Source organism: Osmerus mordax, chromosome 18, assembly GCF_038355195.1.
Source record: "Osmerus mordax isolate fOsmMor3 chromosome 18, fOsmMor3.pri, whole genome shotgun sequence".
Taxonomy (NCBI): Eukaryota; Metazoa; Chordata; class Actinopteri; order Osmeriformes; family Osmeridae; genus Osmerus; species Osmerus mordax.
In genome coordinates, this window is record NC_090067.1 from 10692273 (window position 1) to 10712563 (window position 20291).

Here is a 20291-nt window from a genome sequence, read left to right on the forward strand (position 1 = left end):
GAGCAAGCTTTGCCTGGTGTGGTGGTCTGTGTAGGTGTGTAGCCTCCAGGTCAATGTTTGGTGTCATTCACTGCATGGTGAGAATCGGGGGAGTCACACTGATGGATGCTTTAGGTTTAGTTTTTTTGCGATGGGAAATGAGGATAATTTGCCGCATTTGCCTAACCGTGAGCAGCAACAGCAGATGTATACCTTGACGTGAATAATTTGTCATTCACACAAAGCCAAAAGGCTCTCAAAAAAAAAATACAGAATTAAATCTTGTTTGGAATAAAAGAACGAAAGAAATTCTCGAATTATACCAAGTTCTTAAAAATAAAAAAAATATTGTGTTCATGCAGAATGTAAATATGTCGATTGTGGTCGAAGAGGAAGTGCTCGAGTGTATCCATGCTTCCACAGTAGAACGCTTCTACCTCAGCTGAGGGGGGTGTGATAGGCAGCACGCGCCCACCATACCCCCGCCTGGCGCCTACCCGCGCCACCATACCTCAGTCCCCTGGAACACTTCTCTATGCATGGGCGCTGCGGTGAGCACTTGCTCATGTGATTTACCCCCCCCCCCCCCCTTTTCTGACATTGCGCTTTATCTGAGGGGCACAAGTGACACATTATCCTCCCCTCACGCTCCGTTTTGTTGATCTACCTCTTTAGACACGTATTTGAATTAGAGGCATACTTCTATTTGTTAGATTAATAGGGTTCCTTCTTGCCTTCCAACCTCTACACCCCAGCTTTCCCCGATTATTAATAAAAATTTAAAATAATCATGTACTCTTTAGAATTTGAAAGAATAATCGAGAAAATTGATCAGAAATTTCAATTTGCCTGCGTTTATTTATATATAAACTTCTCTAGTTTAATAGAAAAACTCACATGTTGCTTTTCTTTCTGCTTCCATTCTTTTTTTTTGGTGGTGTGGCTTCCATGTATTAAACTTCTTGCTTGGTTTTCTTAAAGGTCAAATCACCTGTTTGCTTTTGGATTCAATGGATTAAAAGTATAAAAAAAATATATATACTGTTTATAAAAAGGGCCTGCCTTTTTGTTTCTGGTTTCGAAGAAGAAAAAAAGATGTGCAAGTCCAGTCTTTTTCTTTCCTATTATGTCTTCACTGATGCTACATTCACCTGCTGATTTCGATTGCAATTTGTTGTGTTAGCATTCTTGGCTGTGTAATATGGAAAATCATGTTGGTGTGGGACGGATGAGGGACTTGGTTTGGGAGTATTTACAGAGAAGTGGTGTGGTTTGGGCTTTGTCTGCCGTCACCCACATCCCCACCCCATAATTGCGACCATGCTTGTGCCCCCTCACCTCCCTGCCCCTTCTCACTCACACAGCTCCACTGGTCAAATTGCCTCTGAAATAAATAAAAAAACAGAAATTGGCTCCTATCTACTCGGGTTCCTTCTTTCCTGATGTTTGTATTTGCTAAATTGACTCTTTTGGGATGTTTAAGTGTGTTCTTAAATCTGAGGATATTTTTACAGGTTGCTTCTTTTTTTGATCTCAGTACATGATTAATTATTCAATTTTTATATTAGGGTTGTACTTTATATGGCATCTGATCACAAGTATGTGAGACTGGTCTTCACGTCAAGTTTTGTGCAGAGTTGGCAGAAAAGGGCCCCCTGAAAAGAGCATGCATGGTAGAATATCCATATGTTGACATGTCGCGGTAGAAACTAAGAATCACATTTGTCACATAAGTTTAATGGTTAGTTCACATTTAGAATCTGACAAACCTCAACAATTCTAAGATAATATATGGCAATCGCCAGTTTAATACATGGATGAAAGAGGTAAAAATGATTACATTACAAGATAGTGTACAGTTAATTTAATGGACAGATGTTGAATAACTTCTCCACACAATCTCAGTTCTTAAATTGATTAATTTTTTTTATATGGGTATATCATCTTGTAGATCATAAAGCACAGCATGAAGACCTCTTAGTATCTAACTATTGCAGCAACCTTGTCAAGTGGACAAAGTGAAGGTGTGCAGGAGATGAAATGGAATAGAATCTGTCTCACCCCTCAAAAGCATCTGCAAACTTAACTCGCACAGAACCCTCTATATCTTCCATTTGGAATAAACTCAAACTTGCTTACTTTCAAGACCCAAAATAAAAGGTATTAGTACTTTATATTTCAGTGTGGAAGTGAACTGAAGCAACTTTTTTCACTCTTGCTCTAGACACAAGGTTGCTTGATTATTTACGTGTGCTTAACATGTAGACTTGTAGGAAAACAAGCCCTGATTTGTATCAGCAGATCCTACACGGGGCGCCTCTCCGTCAACAGGTGACGGCTCTCCTCATTCGAAGGGAAAAGCGTGTCCTTCAGCTTGCCCATGCGACCTCCGACCCCAACGCAGCCACTGGCGTCCTCCACCAGAGACCTCCTTACGGGCCTGTATACCTTGTAGCGCCTGGGAGGGAGGGAGGCCATGTTTTATACGACAAGACAGCAAGAGGAAGTTTAGTGAAAGGTTGCATTCATGGTGAGGGATGAGAAAGAACCGGACACACGTAGATGAGGTGAATTTTGACATGAAAAGAAAGTGAACTTACTTGTAGACCACGAAGGCGATGAAGGCAAAGATGGCCACCAGGAAGGCACTGGAGGAGAGGACCACCTCCACTGCACGGGGACTCTCAGGTGCTGCAGGGAACCGTGACAACGATGGAGATGGAATGAGGATTGAGAAGGTTGAAAGGGCGGGGGGGGGGAGAAAATGGACAATATGAAGGATTGGAACATTCCTGAGAAGTCACGTTATTAAGACTCCCATCCACTCATCCAACGTTTCCTCCAATGCAGGAGGACAACATTTCCGCATGTCGACCATATGACTGACCAGGGATGTCGGAACTGCCGATGGTGATGGTGGTGCTGGCGAGGGCCAGGCTGGTGGCGTCCTCCAGGGTGATGTTGACGCAGTAGGTGCCTGGCTCCATGAAGGTCCTCCTCAGGCGCACCTCGCAGCCTGACGACGGGGGCACGTCGTCACACACGATGTTTCGCACCTGGCGACAGGTGGGGTCAGACACGATGGTGCAGGCCGAGGTAGGGGTGCTGGGCAAGAAGAGTTGAACGTGAATGCTCAACCAGGTCAGTAGCTGTACTTGAATGTATGTTGTTGTTTGTAACCTAAGCAACAGAAACCAACAACTCCCAGAAGCCCTGCTAGCACCCAGGGAAACCCCACCATTCTCACCTGCCCAAACACTTTACCAGGAAGCTGATGTCAGTGTTCGTCACCTTGGCGGCAGATACATCCACAATCCGATTGGATGGCTGGTTGTGGACTGTTTGCTTGGGTTCTGTCAAGTACAAAGCATGTGTAGGTTAGTTTAAGTCGAGTTCTATGTGAAGTGTGTATGTGAAGCCCTATGTGGGAAGTAAAAGGGCTATACAAATTCAAATTTGGTTTGATTGGCTGTGTGACAAGAATGAGAGTGTCTGTGTATTGTCCACTTCACCCACCAATGATGGTGATGTCACTCTGGAAGGTTCCATAGAGATAGCGGAAACACTCTCTGTCTGCCAGGTGTGTGTGCCTAAGCAGGGCCATGGGTGTGGGGTTGAACCCCGGGGTCACCTCAGCAACCGTAGGGGGGAGGGGTTCCGTGGTGGGGAATCCTGTTGTCACAGCACCGGAAAGGGTCGTGGGGAGGGGCCTTGCTGTGGTGACTGGCACTGAGACAGGAAGTAGGAAACACTGATTAAAACAGTCACAGCAAACAAACACTTGACCAGGTTGGGATTTTCCTCACCATGAGTAGTCTCCATCCTGCTGGTGATGGCATGAGTGCCGGGGGGGGGAGTCTGAGCCACTGATGAGGAGAGAGAAAGAACGAGAGAGCAAATAAAGCATGGGTCTACATTTACATTTAGTCATTTAGCAGACACTCTTATCCAGAGCGACTTACAGCAAGTACAGGGACATTCCCCGGCAAGTAGGTTGAAGTGCCTTGCCCAAGGACCCAACGTCATTCGCAACGGCCGGGAATCGAACCGGCAACCTATGCGTGTGCATACCTGTAGTTTGGGGGGACGTGACGCTCATCGGCGTGGGCGGAGCTTGAGGGCATTCTATGCGAAAGGCCGCCTCGACCGTGAGCTTCACGTTGACGTCGCCCAGCGTGCTGTAGGCGTGCGTGGCCACGTTGCTATGGGTCACCAGTTGGTTTCCGTCCTTGAAGTCCCAGATGTAGTCGACGGCGGCCGCGGTCTTGAGATACTCGCTGGGGTCGTGGACCTGGACGTTGAACACCACTTCCTCACCACGCACAAACACACTCTCGGAGAGGTTGGCAGCGGCCTTCTGGGATATGTTGACTGCCAGAGGGATCTTATCTGTAGAGGCCATCAAAGGTAAACTCAGTGTGTGTGGCGTGTGAGAGGATTCGATGTGTGAGAGGATGTGTTTGAGTCTGTGTGTGTTGTGATGAAGAGGACCATGGCAAGCTCACCTGTCACAAAAAAGACTGTGTTGTCGGTGGAGAGGGGGCTGTACTTTCTACGCTCTCGTTTCCTGTACACCATCACCTCCATCATCCCAGCCCCCATAGTGATGTTGGTGGTGTTGAGGGTCAGGCTGGAGGAGGAGCCATCGCAAGTCTCTAAGTACTGGCCTGGGAAGGAGGGAGGGGAGGAGGACTTCTGTGAGGAGGGTTTCTGTGCACGGTTGTGTGTGTGTGCTTGAAAGAAAGAGTGTGTGTGTGTGTGTGTGTCCTCACTTACCCATAGTGTGCCACACGTAAACATAACCCTTGTGTCTCCAGTCGTTGCTCTGGGGGAAGGGTTTGCCATCAGGGAACACGTTACATTTCTTTAGGTCGGTGCACTTCCCAAAACCATAATCATCCAGCCAGGAGGTCCAGTTGTACACAAAGCCAGAACGCACTTGACCATTAGCTAACAGAAGAGATGGGACAGATCAAGTCAGATATTACACACAGGTAAAATATTTAGCAATAATATTTAAGAGGTTGCCTAACCTCTCTATTATAAGTAGGCTATTGATTGAATCCCAAACAACATTTTATTTTTGATCTAAATCTGAATCTCAACCTTTAGTAAATGAATACAAATCTGCATTTCTGGCACAAGTTATGATATGGGAGCAAGTGTTTTGTGTTTTGCCTAATCTGTGATGTAATTTCCGTGTTTAATGCTGTGGTCATTGGGAAGCACCTGAGGCCTCCATACCGTCTTCACAGTGTTCGTCCCACACGAGGTACCCGTTGGCATCCTCCTTCTGGCACTTGGGATACTCCAGCTTAGCGGTGAAGGAGATACACGAGCCGTTTATTGCTGGGCTGTCGCTGGTGAGACGGACTTTGACTGGTTTACCTGGAGAAAATGACAACCGTCGATCAAGTTTCTCATGCATTATCTTGAATTGTGGAGGACACAATTCATGACTTTTGGTCATGTCAAGCCTACAATAGCCAATTTTTGCGTATGTGGACATTCAGTGTTTTACCCTTTCCGTGCGTTAATTCCTTGGGACCGAAAGGCGGGTAGAGGTAATCGTCCCAGGGGTTGGTGTCCGGGTCCCACCCCGGGATCGGAGGGAACTTGACTGACACCGAGTGCTTATGATCGAACATGTCCCTGTATGCTGACAAAGAAAGAGATTCAATTAGTAAGTCAAATTAAAAGGGGATAGCCTTTGTTTTGGGTTATGGCAGTGACGGAAACATTCAGTGTAAATAAACAGACAAATGTAACGCTATTGAGAATATGCTGTTTTTAATTAGTGTTGAATAGGGTTTGTGCGAAGTCTGTAGGCTATTTAATAATAGACCGTTTTATGAAGAAAACAAAGCCATACATTTTGGATATATATGTATCTAGGATCCGTTGTGTCAAATGTATAATGAAACTATAATCGACTGTAATGTAATCGACTCGACGGAATTATGAGTTATTGAAGGCTAAAGGACAAGTGTAACGAAGTGAGCTGCTTAGACTGTCTTTCTTATGAATTTATGAGTTGTGAATTTACTAATACAGTGACTATTGGGTGTCCCTGGCATAAGACAGATTTGCCCCGTGAACGCGCGTTAATTGGGCTCATGAGACTATGACAGGCAGGACAAGCGCGCGGACACTGAACACTAACAGCATTCGCTTTAAAATAAATCTTCTTAAATGAACAATGTCAGCAAATACCCCAGAAAATCCCTTGACTTCATATTTAAAAACACTGCTGTCGACATCCAAAATGTTAGCCAGTAAATGTTAAAACTGAGAAATATATATTTTTAAATAGTTTGTTGCTATTTAGGTATTGTCTATTTAAGGACTAAATTATTTTACAATTATAATTTCAACCCTCAATCGTTTTATTACCGTCGGCCTATGCGCCATCTTCATTTAGCATATCTTGTTCATCACAATGTAGATTAACTTCTAACCAAACATACAATACCAAAAATAACTTACTTTTGCGTCCATCGCCTTGTGAAACGAAAAACGTGCATACCAGCACAAAAATATAGTGCATACCTCCCATTTCCACCCCAAACAAAAAGTCGTTACTCGTATATCCACACCACAGCCCACCAAAAAACAGTGTCCCTTTACGCAGACCCCACCAAGAACTGCTTCAATGCGCCCTGCACCTTTTCTCTCCAACTTCTTCTCCCGCGTGCCCCAAGATTCATAATTCAATAGCGGGACTGCGCGCTCTAACATGTGATGTTTGTAACGAGCTGCATCTCATCCCTAATTAGGTTCCTCCTGGACAGAGATGCTCGAGCTTCCTGTGGACGTACGAAGTTCCCAACTGTTCTCCCCTTGTTCATCTTCAGGCAAAGATATTACTTAAGAAACAGCCGCGCAACGTTGTCCATGTTTCGTGTTTATTTATCAGTTGCCAGAAACTGCAGGAAAGCTGAGATGGCAAAGGGTTTATGCATGCAATGTACACTTAAATCCCGAGATTTGTCTATTATTACTGTATTTAATTGTTTAAATTGGTCCTAATTGCACTGTAAAAAAAAAAACTAATTTTACAGTTAATAACTCTAAATATTTACAGTGGTTTTCTGTTTTGTGAAATTGTATACAAAACTTTGTATAATTATGGATGTTAACTATAAATTAAAAACGTTACTGTTATTTTAAGTATAATGCCAATAATGAAAAATTACATTGATTTCTAATTTTTTTACAGAAAATAACTGTACTATTTATACATCATTTTTCCGCTTTTCTAAAATACATGCAAATCTAAATAAAATTACACTGATTATCTGTAATTAAATATATAGCTTGTTATATTAAGGCTTATTTCCATACTAACAATTTAGCATGTTTCTAAGTAAATTTACAGTGAATCCTTCTAGTTTTAAATGTATGTAATTTTACATTCAGACAAAAATTCAGCATTAACATTTTTGCAAACCCATTTTCATTAAATCAAACAATGCAGTATTTTTAGTACAACGCTGCACTGTTCTTGAGGTTAAAACTTTCAGGCATGTTGCGCGTTTGGCCACCCCAATCAGTGATGTCACACAGATAGAAACAAAGAAGGTTTCAATTATAAGACAATGACGTTGAAACCTTCTGTGTTTCTATCTTCTATAACATTGGGACATGGTTTCAACCTCAAGAGAGCAGCAGAAACTTTCCGCCATGTGTGGATTTAAAATTAAGTATTCAAAATATGCAAAGCTTCAGAAGGGGAGAATAACACAAATGACAGCGAATCAAAAATGATACTTTATTTTGTCAAAACTTAGAATTTTCTATTATTATCAAACATTTCGGACACATACATATTCATGCACGTCCATTACAAGGGTAATCTATAAAACAATGCCTTATACACTTCTGGACAAAGCAGGGAAACCAACGGACCTGAACAAAAAAGCTCTCATTGTGTCGACTCCTGGAGGACATCAAGGTGTATTAATAAACAAAGACTTTCTTCACTCCCTCCACTCGAAATTGGCGATTTTGGAGATCAGGCTCAGCACCCTTGGGTTGACAGCATACTGGCGTCTCTTCTCCCTTGGTGTTACTTTGGTCCCGTGGTCAGGATTAATTTTGAAGATGCACCTGTGGAAAAAATAAAAAAATATTTCAATGTAGAGTCATAATAGGGAAGGATAAGCCAGCTATAAGACAGTGAAACAGCATTTTTAAGCATTAAGTTAAATTTAAGTTTGTTTAAGCAGCATATTCTTTCTTCCTGTTGGCCCGCACAGGCCCAGTTCCAAGAGACAAGATGTTGAAAGATGGTTGGATGATGTTGTGGTTTGCTTGGTGTCTAATGTCTAGTGCATATTGAATAAGTACCTCTGTAAGAACTCCATTGTAGCTGCAAGTTCCACTGGGTAGTCAATGTTTTGCAAGTAATACGAGCAGAACATCATCTGGAATGCTTTGGTGAAGCTGGGAAGCTTCTCGTTGACGATGACCTGGTCCACTGCAACCATGAACATCTTTGCAGTGAGTGGGCTGTTACCTGTGAACAGAGAAAGTAGAGTATGATTACCATGGGCAGTAAAAACAAGCCAAGAGCTCTGTATTGCACAATGCTTAGATTACTTTATTCTTGAAAAACCCATATGGGGGTATTCCAGAAAGCAGGTTGTGCACATACCTGAATAAGTTACACACGTTTCAGCTGGAGAGTGAACTTATTCGGGTATGTGCATAACCTGCTTTCTGGAATACTCACATTCAGTTCTAAGCATGTTGGTTTTTGCAGTGTATGGGGCACTCCATCTGACCCATTACATGTGTTAATAAAGTTATTCAACCTACATGAATGATTTTTAGGCACAACCTACCACAGATCACAATGCAGGGTGTCGATGGCAGCTTGGTGGTGTCAACATCAGTTCCGATGGCAGTGTCATCGACACTGTGAAACATCCTGTCATGCTCTTCTTTGAAATGGGCAAGAAGCATCAGTACAGCTGCACAACTTTCATCACCTCCTGCCAGGGTTTGGTTCAGAACAATGCCTGCTTTGCTGGATGGCACAGTTTGAACAAACTGAAAGTACCGCAGGATCCTTCTGAACTTGGTGGCTGTGGACTCTTCAAAGCTGTCATCGATCTGGACACCTGTTAGTTCTCTGAAATGAAGCCTCATTCCAGTTTCCTCAAAGAGGAAAGGCCACTCTTGTACGATCTCTTCTGTCTCCTTCAGTCCTGACAATATGTCTTTCCTCTGAGAAGGAAACGTCTCCATCATTAGTCTCTTTATGTTCTCTGAATCTTTGTCTTTGTTTTTGAACATTTTTATTAGCTCTTCTTGCTTTTGCTTTTGCAATTGTTTTGTTTCACCAGCAAGAAGCTCTGGCTCTGGATTTATGCACCCATATGCATCTTTATGCGCTTTCTTTGCATTGTCAGGGCTGCCACTTTCAGAAAGCCTTTTCTGGGCAGGAGGAGCTTGAAGTCGTCTGTAGTTATCCATTCGAGATATTAACTGTTTAACAAGTGAGTCATACCCGGTGCCAACAACCTGGCCCTCAATTTCATCTCGGAAGGATTTGGGGTAGCAAATAACCATTTTCCTAGCTATTTCAGTGATGTGCCTCTTTCCTGGTTTCTTGCACACAGCAGTTATTTCAGCAACCACAATCCTGATAATCTCTCTTCTCTCTGCTGCAGACGGCCTCCTCTCTGTATCCAGCCCCTTTCTTGTACTTGAGGGCATCTTATTCCAGGGTACTTCAAAGTTGTAATGCCAGCTACTGTCTTCTCTGGCTGAAAGGGAGGACCCACTGTCTGATGATGTAGTTGGTGATGCTCCAATGGGGAAGGCTTGACTTGACATGGCTGAAGCTGAGCTCCTTGTGGCAGAGGCCTTTGGCGTGGAGCAATTGCTGCTAACTGAATCATCAATGTCACGAATGAATGACTCTTCGCTTGACTCTTCAATTGGACTAGTAGCTATTGAGGAAGAATTATCCTCAGATATCATCACTGAGGGTGAGCCTAAATAACACAAAGATGCATTAATGCCAGTCAATATAATTTACCTATCATTTTTCACTATTATTCTGCCAAGACAGTCAATCCTAACCTTGAAGCAATCATACTAAAACGGTCTCTACAAACTGAGAACATTCACATTATATAGACAGTTAAAGCTACACAACTACATAGGACCATGTAAAACCAGTAACACACATGGGCCCATGTATTGTGTTAGTCTCTGAAAGATGTCATACATACTGCTTAGAGCTGTATACTTTATATGAAATTGAATATTTATCAGCTGCTCTAAGCTATTCTTGACTTACGTTTAATGCAGGCCATAATTTTTCTTATTTCTATCGGCTTCAGGACTCCTGCAAGGTCATCCGACTCCACATACTTCAAGTCCTCAGCTGAACAGACTCCAATGTTTTTGATGACCTCTACTGCTCGCTGTATAGTGTCTTCTTGGCTGAACACAGAGTTCAGGGATGAGGTCAGGTCAGTCACCCAGTCCTCCATGACTGCAAGAGGGGTGAAAGATGTGTTATTGTTTAGTGGATTTCAGATTGTGTATTACACATTTCACCACAATTACTATGTTACCTTGGCTAACATACTTCCCCATTGACATAACTAGTACCGAAAATGAAAACCTCAACACTACACTAATCAACAACACTGTGCTTAAGAGAGATGACTGGGTGTCCATTCAGACTGTAAAGAGGTAATGGGTAGAAATCCAGGCAGTGTTCTGCATTTATGCAGTGCATGTCCTCAGCTGCTTGTTTGACTTCATACAGACCATACTCTGACAAATACAATGAAGTGTGTGGTGTCACCAGAAAACACACCTCTTTGTCATCTTTCACCAAAACAAGCTCAATCTGTCCAAACTTGATTGACTCATCAGACTCCCGTTTTAGGCAGAGAAAAGATCCCTTTTTGTAAAGTGTTCCCTTAAAGACAACCTCAGTGGACACAGACTCTGGTTCTGTAAACATGTGTACTTCAACTGCATTACGCACTGCATCACTGTATAGATGAGCGTGATATGGAGTTGAGTTTTTGGATGTCAGCACAGGTGCAAAAAAGGAGCTTGCGCTAAGGGTTGTTTGGAGGAGTTGGTGCTGGTTTGCAAGAGACTGGCATACATTCTTGAAGTTTTGTGTCCTCCTTATACACCTCTTGAAGTAGGAGTGCTTACTCTCAAATCTCATTGTCCATAGTCGTATTAGGGGGCCCAGTTTGAGTATCAATGCTGCATAATGGAGAAGATAGTGGTGCTTGGGTTTTAGACGATCAGAAGCAAACACTGCTTTCCTTGTTTCCAGATATTCAACCACAACAACGTTGAGGTAAGCGACCTGGGCAGTGGTGATTGTGGGTGCACACACTAGTTCTACAAGTGATTTTAAAGTGATCACTAGTTGCCATGCTGGGTCATGAGGATCAACTTTGTCACCAATAATGACAGGCAGGAGTCTAAGCAGACACCAGTTCTCGGCTGCTTGGCCACCTATCGTTTTGGCCTTTTCGCTCACCTGACAGGGAGGTGAGCTGGAATCTGAGTCCTTGTAGGCAAATTGTTTGATTCTTCTGTTCAGCTGAGTGTATGTGAAGAAATGCTTGACCTTTATAAAGTAGCGCAGGTAAATGGCTAAGTCATAAGCTACAACTCCCTCAAACAAGTCATGACCTATGCATGGAGGAAGGCCTGGCTGACCTACATGGAAATATTTCAGAGAGTTGAAGACTGAGTCACAATATATGCCTTTGATATTATCAACATCACTCTCCTGCAATAATTGCACTGCTTCTTTGTAGGTATCAACTGTTCGTACAGGAAAGCTCAGACCCACATTTTCAAGTTGGTCTCTTTGTACCTCACAATACCTGCAAAAGTACTTGGAAGTGCTGAAATTCTGTGTGTAGCCACCAATGCAATGTGACCCCAAATTGTCACCTACAATAGTTATTATTGTTGCCCGAACTGCATGACCAGCAGTGGTCACAAGTCCGTAGTCTTCAAGCTGTCTCAGGTCTGACAACATTCTAGAAAACACTGTGTCCGGGCCAAAGGATTTAAAATCTGTCTCTTTGCACAACATAATTAACTGTAGATTGTTAATACTAGAACGATGGAATGGCTCAAAGTCAGCAATTGTGAAGTATACTCCCACAAGCTTATGTTTTTTCCTGGATGACCCAAGTGGGTTGACAACTTCAAACGCATCCTGGTACAAGATGAGTTTTAAGATGATGTCACCTGCTTGCATAAAAAGTTCATTGGTTTTGAAGACTGAGCCATCACAAATATCACCTAAAATACCATCAGAAACTACACGATTTTGAGACTTAACACACTCTTGCCACACAACAGGATCTTTAAAAAGGGCTCTTAAAGTGTCAGCCAGGGGTATGTATTGTGCATATCTGTCTCTTCTATGTTCATCGGTGCCCAGGTAAACATTTTCTGGGTGCACATAGCAAAAGTTCTTCTGAAAATACTGCCTTCTGGTATATTCAGTGGAGAGATGAGAGCTACATGAAGCATGCAAATCAGTCTCCTGAAGACTCTGAAAAACTGAATCAATCTCTGTATCTGACATGCAAGTTTTCATTCTAAGTGTCTCTTTAAACTTGTCTTTAGTGTACTGATGACATATGTCATTCAAACCATTGATCTCTTCAACAATCATTTGAATAGTTGATGACGGAACAAGATATTTTGCCTGGAGCTGCATGTAAAACAGGCAGAGATTTCTCATGTACAAAGACCCAATATCAACATCTTCTGTAACCTGAGACGGATTTTCACTTTGGTCCATGCCAATATTAGTTTCATTGGGCTCAATCTGAGAGGACACAGATGGCTCAGAGTATGTGACTCTAGTATTTACATTAGTTTCATGTTTATGTGTTCTTGAAACGTGGGATGTAAAGGACGACTTCACTTTAAACGCCTTGTTGCAATTGCTGAATGGGCAATGTACTAACTCATTTTTACTCAAATGTGCCTTGAGGTGTGCAAGAAGATCTCTCAAATCTGTGCATTGCTTCTTACAATTAACATCAACACACACAAATGACTGTTGTGTCTCATCCAACTGTGAAACAGGGCTATTGTGGGAACGGTAGACATGAGCCTTTAGGGCAGTGTACTTCGTAAATTTTTGTTTGCAATCTGAGAAGCAACATGGATAATAACCATTTGCCTCATGTCTATGCAAAATCTGGTGATCAACATAGCTTTTAATACTTTTAAGGGACATACCACATGAGCAACATGTAAACGTTGACATAACATGTGCCATTGAAAATTCAAACTAGAACAAGTCAAAAAAAACTATGCAAGTAATAACTGCCCTTTCAAATATAAAGCTCTACAGACCCACGGTGCACACACGCACAACCTCAAACTAAAATTTCATGACATACCAACTGCTGTGCAACTCTCCTTGTCGAAGACAGCGCTGATAAGTGGCCTGCTGTGTAGTCTAGTATCGTCACCTGTATAAGGGGAAAATACAGCACGTGCAATTAATCAGTAACAACTTGAAATGAAGAAAAAAAATGCACAACAACAAAACAAAATATTACGTGGAAAAAGTCACTCATAAAACAAACCAAACGTTTAGGCTACTGTACACTGCTAACACGTGGTGTGCACACGGGCAAAATGCGCTGATGCCTAGCTAACTAGCTAGTTAATCGAGATAACGCTAGCTCTACAAATTAAGTCACCATCAAACATTTCTTATAACACGTCTTATATGGACTGTAGTTTGATATATGTTTTACCTTCTCCACTTCGGGAAGTAGGCCGACCAAATAATGTGAAAACTGTCTTCTCTTCTCTTTAAAACTTCGTTCTCTCAAGGATCCGTCAATTGCTCTGACACACTGCCAGCGTGGGTAAAAATAAAGCGCGCAGCGCCGTGGCAGATTCAATTCCTATTGGTCGGTTTGACTATCAGTGAATTTTCAATTGATGCTGAAACAACAATTATCTTTGCACCATAAAAATTGAGTGGGTTAACATTATGCATTCCAATGTGGATTGAAAATAATTCAAATAATCTAATCAAATTGTAATTTGCTTTTACCTGTTAAGAACATTTTAAATGACAATGCTATCAAAAACCATGTTTTCCAAATTCTGTAAATTGTGCAAGGAACAAATATTAATGATACTTTTTTTTTTTAAAGCTCTTTAAACACAACATTGATCCAAAGTGGTTTATTGAGAAAATGGTTAACAGAGATAAGAAAAGCACACATCCCTACACGCTCAAACTCCACACAAACCACTTATCCACAACATTTTGGAGTGTGTCTGTGGGAATTTACATTTACATTTTACATTTAGTCATTTAGCAGACGCTCTTATCCAGAGCGACTTACAGTACGTACAGGGACATTCTCCCCGAGGCAAGTAGGGTGAAGTGCCTTGCCCAAGGACACAACGTCAGTTTGCATGACCGGGAATTGAACTGGCAACCTTCGGATTACTAGCCCGATTCCCTAACCGCTCAGCCACCTGACTCCCCAATTTGTGCCCATTTAGCCGCAAGATCATTAGGGTCTCTGAACTCACTGGACCTGGATTGCAGATGGCAGTACAATTTGTCCCAAATGTGTATGATGATGTTTAGGTCAGGGATCTGTGCAGGCCAATCAAGCCACACCAAACTCAAAGATCTTTGTACAGACCTCACTTTGTTCATTCGATTAAAATCAAGCCACATTAACGGAGGCTATTTTTCGTAGTTTTGTTCATTAGTGTTAATTTTACTATTCGTCTATTCGTGCAAAGCATAAAATGTTATTGTACACAATTCTGTACTTCAAACTTTGTGGCAACATTTTGGGGAAGGCCTTTTTCCTGTTGTGCCTTGATTATTGAAGAAGTCTCTTATTTTACCCAATTGCTGTGAAAGTACCAAGGACCTCTTTATTATACTCCTATGCATGAAGGAAGGTCCATACAGAAACGTTTTATTGAGTTTAATGGGGAAAAACTTAATTGCACTGACTCCTGAACTAAACACCATTAAACATATTTGGGACCCTTTCTAACGCCATCGGCAAGCCTGGTCTAGTCACACAAGAGCAGTGTCCAAATTCCCTAATGCTAAATGGGCACAAAATCCAACAGACCCACTCCAAAATCTTGTGGAAAGACTTCACAGAAGAGAGGCAGCTGTTATAGAGTAGTTTTGGAATGAGATGTACAAGAAACTCATATATGTGTGATGGTCAGGTGTCCCAATACTTTTGTCCTGACCTAACCGTTGCAGTCAACACCTTGGATCTGGCTGGCCCAGAGCAATGTAGAACAATAAAGACGAGACAAGGGGGAAATGGCTTTGCAATGGACTGACTCACTCCATGTAGTTTAATATTAGTCTGAAGTCAAATGTTGTAACTGCTGTGGGTAGAGGCTTAACATGTCCTCAAAGGTATTTGTGCACAGTTGTCATTTTGGCATAAGAGTGGTTTTAAAGGAAAGGTCAAGTATTTGTCAAAATGCAAGACACTCATTCTTTGGGCCACATGAATGTAACTGCAATATCAATTTGCTTTTCATATAGGCCTACATGGAGTGGCATATGGATGCAGTATTTGCTTTGTGTAGTAGTTACCTTTATTACATATTTAGGCACTTGATTTTGTTTGAAAAATCACTTCTAAACCCTGGTTTCTATACATTTTACATTACATTTAGTCATTTAGCAGACGCTCTTATCCAGAGCGACTTACAGTAAGTACAGGGACATTCCCCCGAGGCAAGTAGGGTGAAGTGCCTTGCCCAAGGACACAACGTCAGTACACATGTCTGTGCCTGTGTTGAGGCCAACTGAGGGAAAAATAATATTAATAATGATCTACCACAGCTGAGTAGGCTAAATGTAGAGGAAACACTGCATATGGATCAGTGTGTGTTGGAGTTTTTGAGGTAAAAACAGACTGATACTGATGGATTAATAGACTGGTAGACCTAATGGAATGACCAGTGACACCCCTCTCAGAGGGGCAAAACAATTGACTAAGAATTGACATTGAAATATATATATGGTATGACTCATAGATATGTCTATGGTATGATTACTGTGAGTTTGTAAGTCTTGTATGAATACAACATAACCATACATTATGACATGTTTATTCTTACTAAAACAATTTCTATTGGCTGTCTCACTGCGTTGCTTTGAACATGATTGGTTTATCTGACTGTCATCCATGAAACTGCCCAATGACAACTGCGCGCCTTTTGCCGCTCAAATTTGAAAATAGGTCCGTTGCTGTTGTTACGGAGCATACACAGTTCGCACTCCGCACTGCTACTTGGTTGGTCTACTGCTAATGGGTGTTAGGCTACCTGCCTAACGTTAGATTATTTCACATTTTCCTGCTAAATACAAATTTGAGTCTTGGAATGACTGCAAACACTGCATATGGATCAGTGTGTGTTGGAGTTTTTGATGTAAAAACAGACTGATACTGATGGATTAATAGACTGGTAGACCTAATGGAATGACCAGGGACACCCCTCTCAGAGGGGCAAAACAATTGACTAAGAATTGACATTGAAATATATATGTGGTATGACTCATAGATATGTCTATGGTATGATTACTGTGAGTTTGTAAGTCTTGTATGAATACAACATAACCATACATTATGACATGTTTATTCTTACTAAAATAATTTCTATTGGCTGTCTCACTGCGTTGCTTTGAACATGATTGGTTTATCTGACTGTCATCCATGAAACTGCCCAATGACAACTGTGCGCCTTTTGCCGCTCAAATTTGAAAATAGGTCCGTTGCTGTTGTTACGGAGCATACACAGTTCGCACTCCGCACTGCTACTTGGTTGGTCTACTGCTAATGGGTGTTAGGCTACCTGCCTAACGTTAGATTATTTCACATTTTCCTGCTAAATACAAATTTGAGTCTTGGAATGACAACGGAGAACAAAACCTAAATATGGACACTGAGGAGGAGTCGGGCAAGTTCTGTTTGGTAGCTAGTTAAGTGGATTTTTATTTTGATGACATCAGGTCATAAAACATTTTCCCTGCTATTTATGTAGAGCTACACTACAGTACTGTACTGTAGTAACTAGTTATACTCGACAGTACTGTACTAACAACCTAACAACTTTGTTCTTATCCTCATGTCCTTTACGAAGCCAACTGCCCAGTTTTACCAACGATGAATAATGGACAACCAGCATACAGTAAGGTAAATAGCACGTTAGCCTGGATAGCTATTGTACTAGTACTGGGTAGCACCCTCTATTTTTGTGCTGTTTCATCATCTAAGCTAGCTAATATTTACTAGAGTGTTAAAGTGAGATGCTACAGTAATCGCGATATATTCTTGCGAAAAGAAGGCACCGTCAAATACTTGTAATTTGTCTAGAGCTAACGTTATATGTTTAAAAAGTTACAAAGCTAGCTTTAGCTACAGTAGCATTGTTATAATTTATGTTAGCTAGATTCTAGACTACACACAGGTTAGCACGGTCAGTCAGTCACACAGGTAAAACTGCACTGGCCCCTGCCGCACTAATAACTAATAACAGTAACACACATAACGTTAGTCAGGTTAGCTAGCTAGCTACATTATTCCCTTAGTACCTTAGCACAAGTGTCTTGTTGGCATGTTGTTTTTTAAATAAATAATATCCGCTGACGAGTAATATCATGTCTCTGTCAGTAATTCAATAGTTAATTTTGTTTTGTGTGTGTGTGTTTTTCCTCCCCTCAAGACGTTTTGGGAATGGAAAGTTTCCTGCCGCAGAGTAGTGAGTATATTAAACTATACTGTACAGTATCCAAAGCTATTTTTGTTCAATGCCAACTCGTTTCAGTGGTCCGGTTCGATATCCCGCCACGCCAAATGACGTTGTGTCCTTGGGCAAGGCACCTCACCCTACTTGCCTCGGGGGGATGTCCCTGTACTTACTGTAAGTCGCTCTGGATAAGAGCGTCTGCTAAATGACTAAATGTGAATGTAAACTAGGTAGAAAAATGTGTCACAGCTTGTGGTTGTGTATAAGTATGGCGTCAGATTTTGGTCAAAAGTCGTGAGCGCATAAAACATGCCCAAGACCAAATTATATTATTTCACACGCGCAGATATTAACTTTCCACTCGGAAAATATAAGTACTGGCGCACACACTCAACAACCGAGAGTTGTACAGGTAGCTGCAAGCAAGTGCCAGTCACAATCTCATAGGTTAATTTAGGTTGCACAGTGAAATTCTTCTTGCTGATTGGATTTCTGCTTGCTCAAATGTAGGTTAATTTTGACACTGGGGGACATCGTTGTGCCTTGATTGACAGCTAATAGGTACGGTGGCCCTGAAGTGCAAATATGAAAACACTTCAACAAATCATAAAGCACAACGGCATTAACTTCTACCGGAAAAGATAGGGCTTATCTAGCAGAGGACGGACCCTCCTGATTGGACAGACGGACTGTCTGTCTTTTAACAGGAAGGAGAGGTGACAAACATGGAAAAGCGCCTATTTTGAAAACATGAGTACTCCCTAAGATACTTTCGCAACTTTTAAGAATTATTCTGATGCAGGGCATACATACAATGTGATAGTTGATATGTTGTCAACCAATCACAACATCAAGATGACTATATGCATTTTGAAATCATGTTTGGGAGAAGCAGGGTTTGTACAGAAGGAAAAATTATTCACAACTGGGTGACGTGAGACGTGCCATCCAGGGCAACTAGCCCCACAAACAGGCCACATGATCCTTCTTGAAAACCTGTCTACATCCTGAGTCTCAGGATGTATAGAGGGTCAAGCCAAAGGGTTTCAGCTTATCGTATCCATCTACATGCCATATGTAGTTTGGACCCATGGAGTTATACGTACGCCTCACAAACCTCCGGCGTGTTCTTGTGGATTTAGTTGCTTCAGCAATCTCATCACTGTGTATCGTTTAACACGTAGCTTGTGTTTTTGCTGAAGTACTTGCCACATGGTCCGATAGCCGAATAGTAGCCCTGGCCCACGCAGCTCTGTAAGGATGGCACGTCTCACCTGATCCAGTTGTGAATAGTTATTCCTTCTGTACAACCCTGCTTCTCTCAAACGTGACTTCAAAGTGCGTATACTCATCCTGATGTTGTGATTGGTTGACAACATATCAACTATCACGTCATATGTATGCCCTGCATCAAAATAATTCTTAAAAATAGCAACGCGACTAAAAGCACTTTGATTGCCTGGTTTTCTGTGTTTTCTCGCGTTGAAAGCTCTGCAGCACATGAAGTCATAGTAACGTAGTTAGTTTACATGACGTAACAGAAGTGAATTTGACTGATTCAGTGTGGACAGAGAGCGTCCGATGCTACGCGACAGTCGTACGCTCGCATCCAGTTAGGACAGGGTGTAAATACAATTTGTTTATGCTAGGAATGGCAAAAATGTTATCAGACTATTTAAGAACTTTTCAGTGATTAACACTGTATGTCCTTTTTTCTCTTTCCCCCCTGATGTACCATGCCGGGATGGATCCAGCTGACTGCTAACAATTTGGAGGAGGATTGCTCTTTATCTGCTATGTTGCACTGTCGACTTCTGGTACAAATTCATTTACCTTTTGTGCTATGCTTTTTTACTTAACTTAATTTTAAACTTGTAGATGTATCTGTTTTGTTTAAACAACCACCAACACTGCAAGTCAAGGTTTGAAATAATTGTCATCTGTTTTATACAGTACTTTTAGAGAGTTTTTATTTTTGTCTTCCAAAATAAAACCATAATTTTACAATCTTGAGCATGTGTCAACACTTTATTGAATGTGTTTGATCCTAAAAATGTAGTAACAATCTGTAAAATTAAATCGCTTCTCTGCTATATTTATAGTACTGTCACTTAATTGAAGGTGTTTCATTGTAATAAATGAGGGAAAATCTGTAAAATAACAGTGTTTCTCTGCAAAACTGTTAGGGCTGACACTTTAATGAAAGTGTTTAATCTTAATTAACGAAGGAAACATTGTAAAATAACAGTGTTTCTCTGCTATACTTTTAGTACCCTGACTTAATTAATGGTGTTTGCTCGTAATAAATTAGGAAAAGTCTGTAAAATAACAGCATTTTTTGCTAAACTTGTAGTACTGTCACTTTATTGAAAGTGTTTGATCTTAATAATAATAATAAAAATCTGTAAAATAACAGTTTTTCTCTGCTGAACTTTTAGGGCTGTCACTTAATTGAAGGTGTTTGATTGTATAAATTGAGGGAAAATCTGTAAAATAACAGTGTTTTTCTGCAAAACTGT

General features: G+C 41.4%; 2 protein-coding genes across 2 annotated transcripts; both read right to left on the reverse strand.

Moving 5' to 3' along the window:
• Window positions 1-1711: 1711 nt before the first annotated feature.
• On the reverse strand, window positions 1712-6540 carry gpnmb (glycoprotein (transmembrane) nmb). The gene is made up of 12 exons (XM_067256048.1): window positions 6466-6540; window positions 5501-5638; window positions 5209-5367; window positions 4756-4929; window positions 4485-4646; window positions 4051-4368; window positions 3786-3845; window positions 3496-3708; window positions 3227-3332; window positions 2867-3084; window positions 2580-2670; window positions 1712-2437 (listed from the first exon to the last, which is right to left on the reverse strand). The coding sequence occupies exons 1-12, from the start codon at window positions 6533-6535 to the stop codon at window positions 2284-2286; spliced, it is 1863 nt and encodes a 620-aa protein (XP_067112149.1). The 5' UTR covers window positions 6536-6540; the 3' UTR covers window positions 1712-2283.
• Window positions 6541-7763: 1223 nt separating this feature from the next.
• Window positions 7764-10395, reverse strand: LOC136962587 (uncharacterized). Its single transcript, XM_067256394.1, has 4 exons — window positions 10292-10395; window positions 8826-9983; window positions 8329-8497; window positions 7764-8088 (listed from the first exon to the last, which is right to left on the reverse strand). Exons 1-4 carry the CDS (start codon window positions 10305-10307, stop codon window positions 7959-7961), a joined length of 1473 nt encoding a protein of 490 aa, XP_067112495.1. The 5' UTR covers window positions 10308-10395; the 3' UTR covers window positions 7764-7958.
• Between the last annotated feature and the right edge of the window lie 9896 nt (window positions 10396-20291).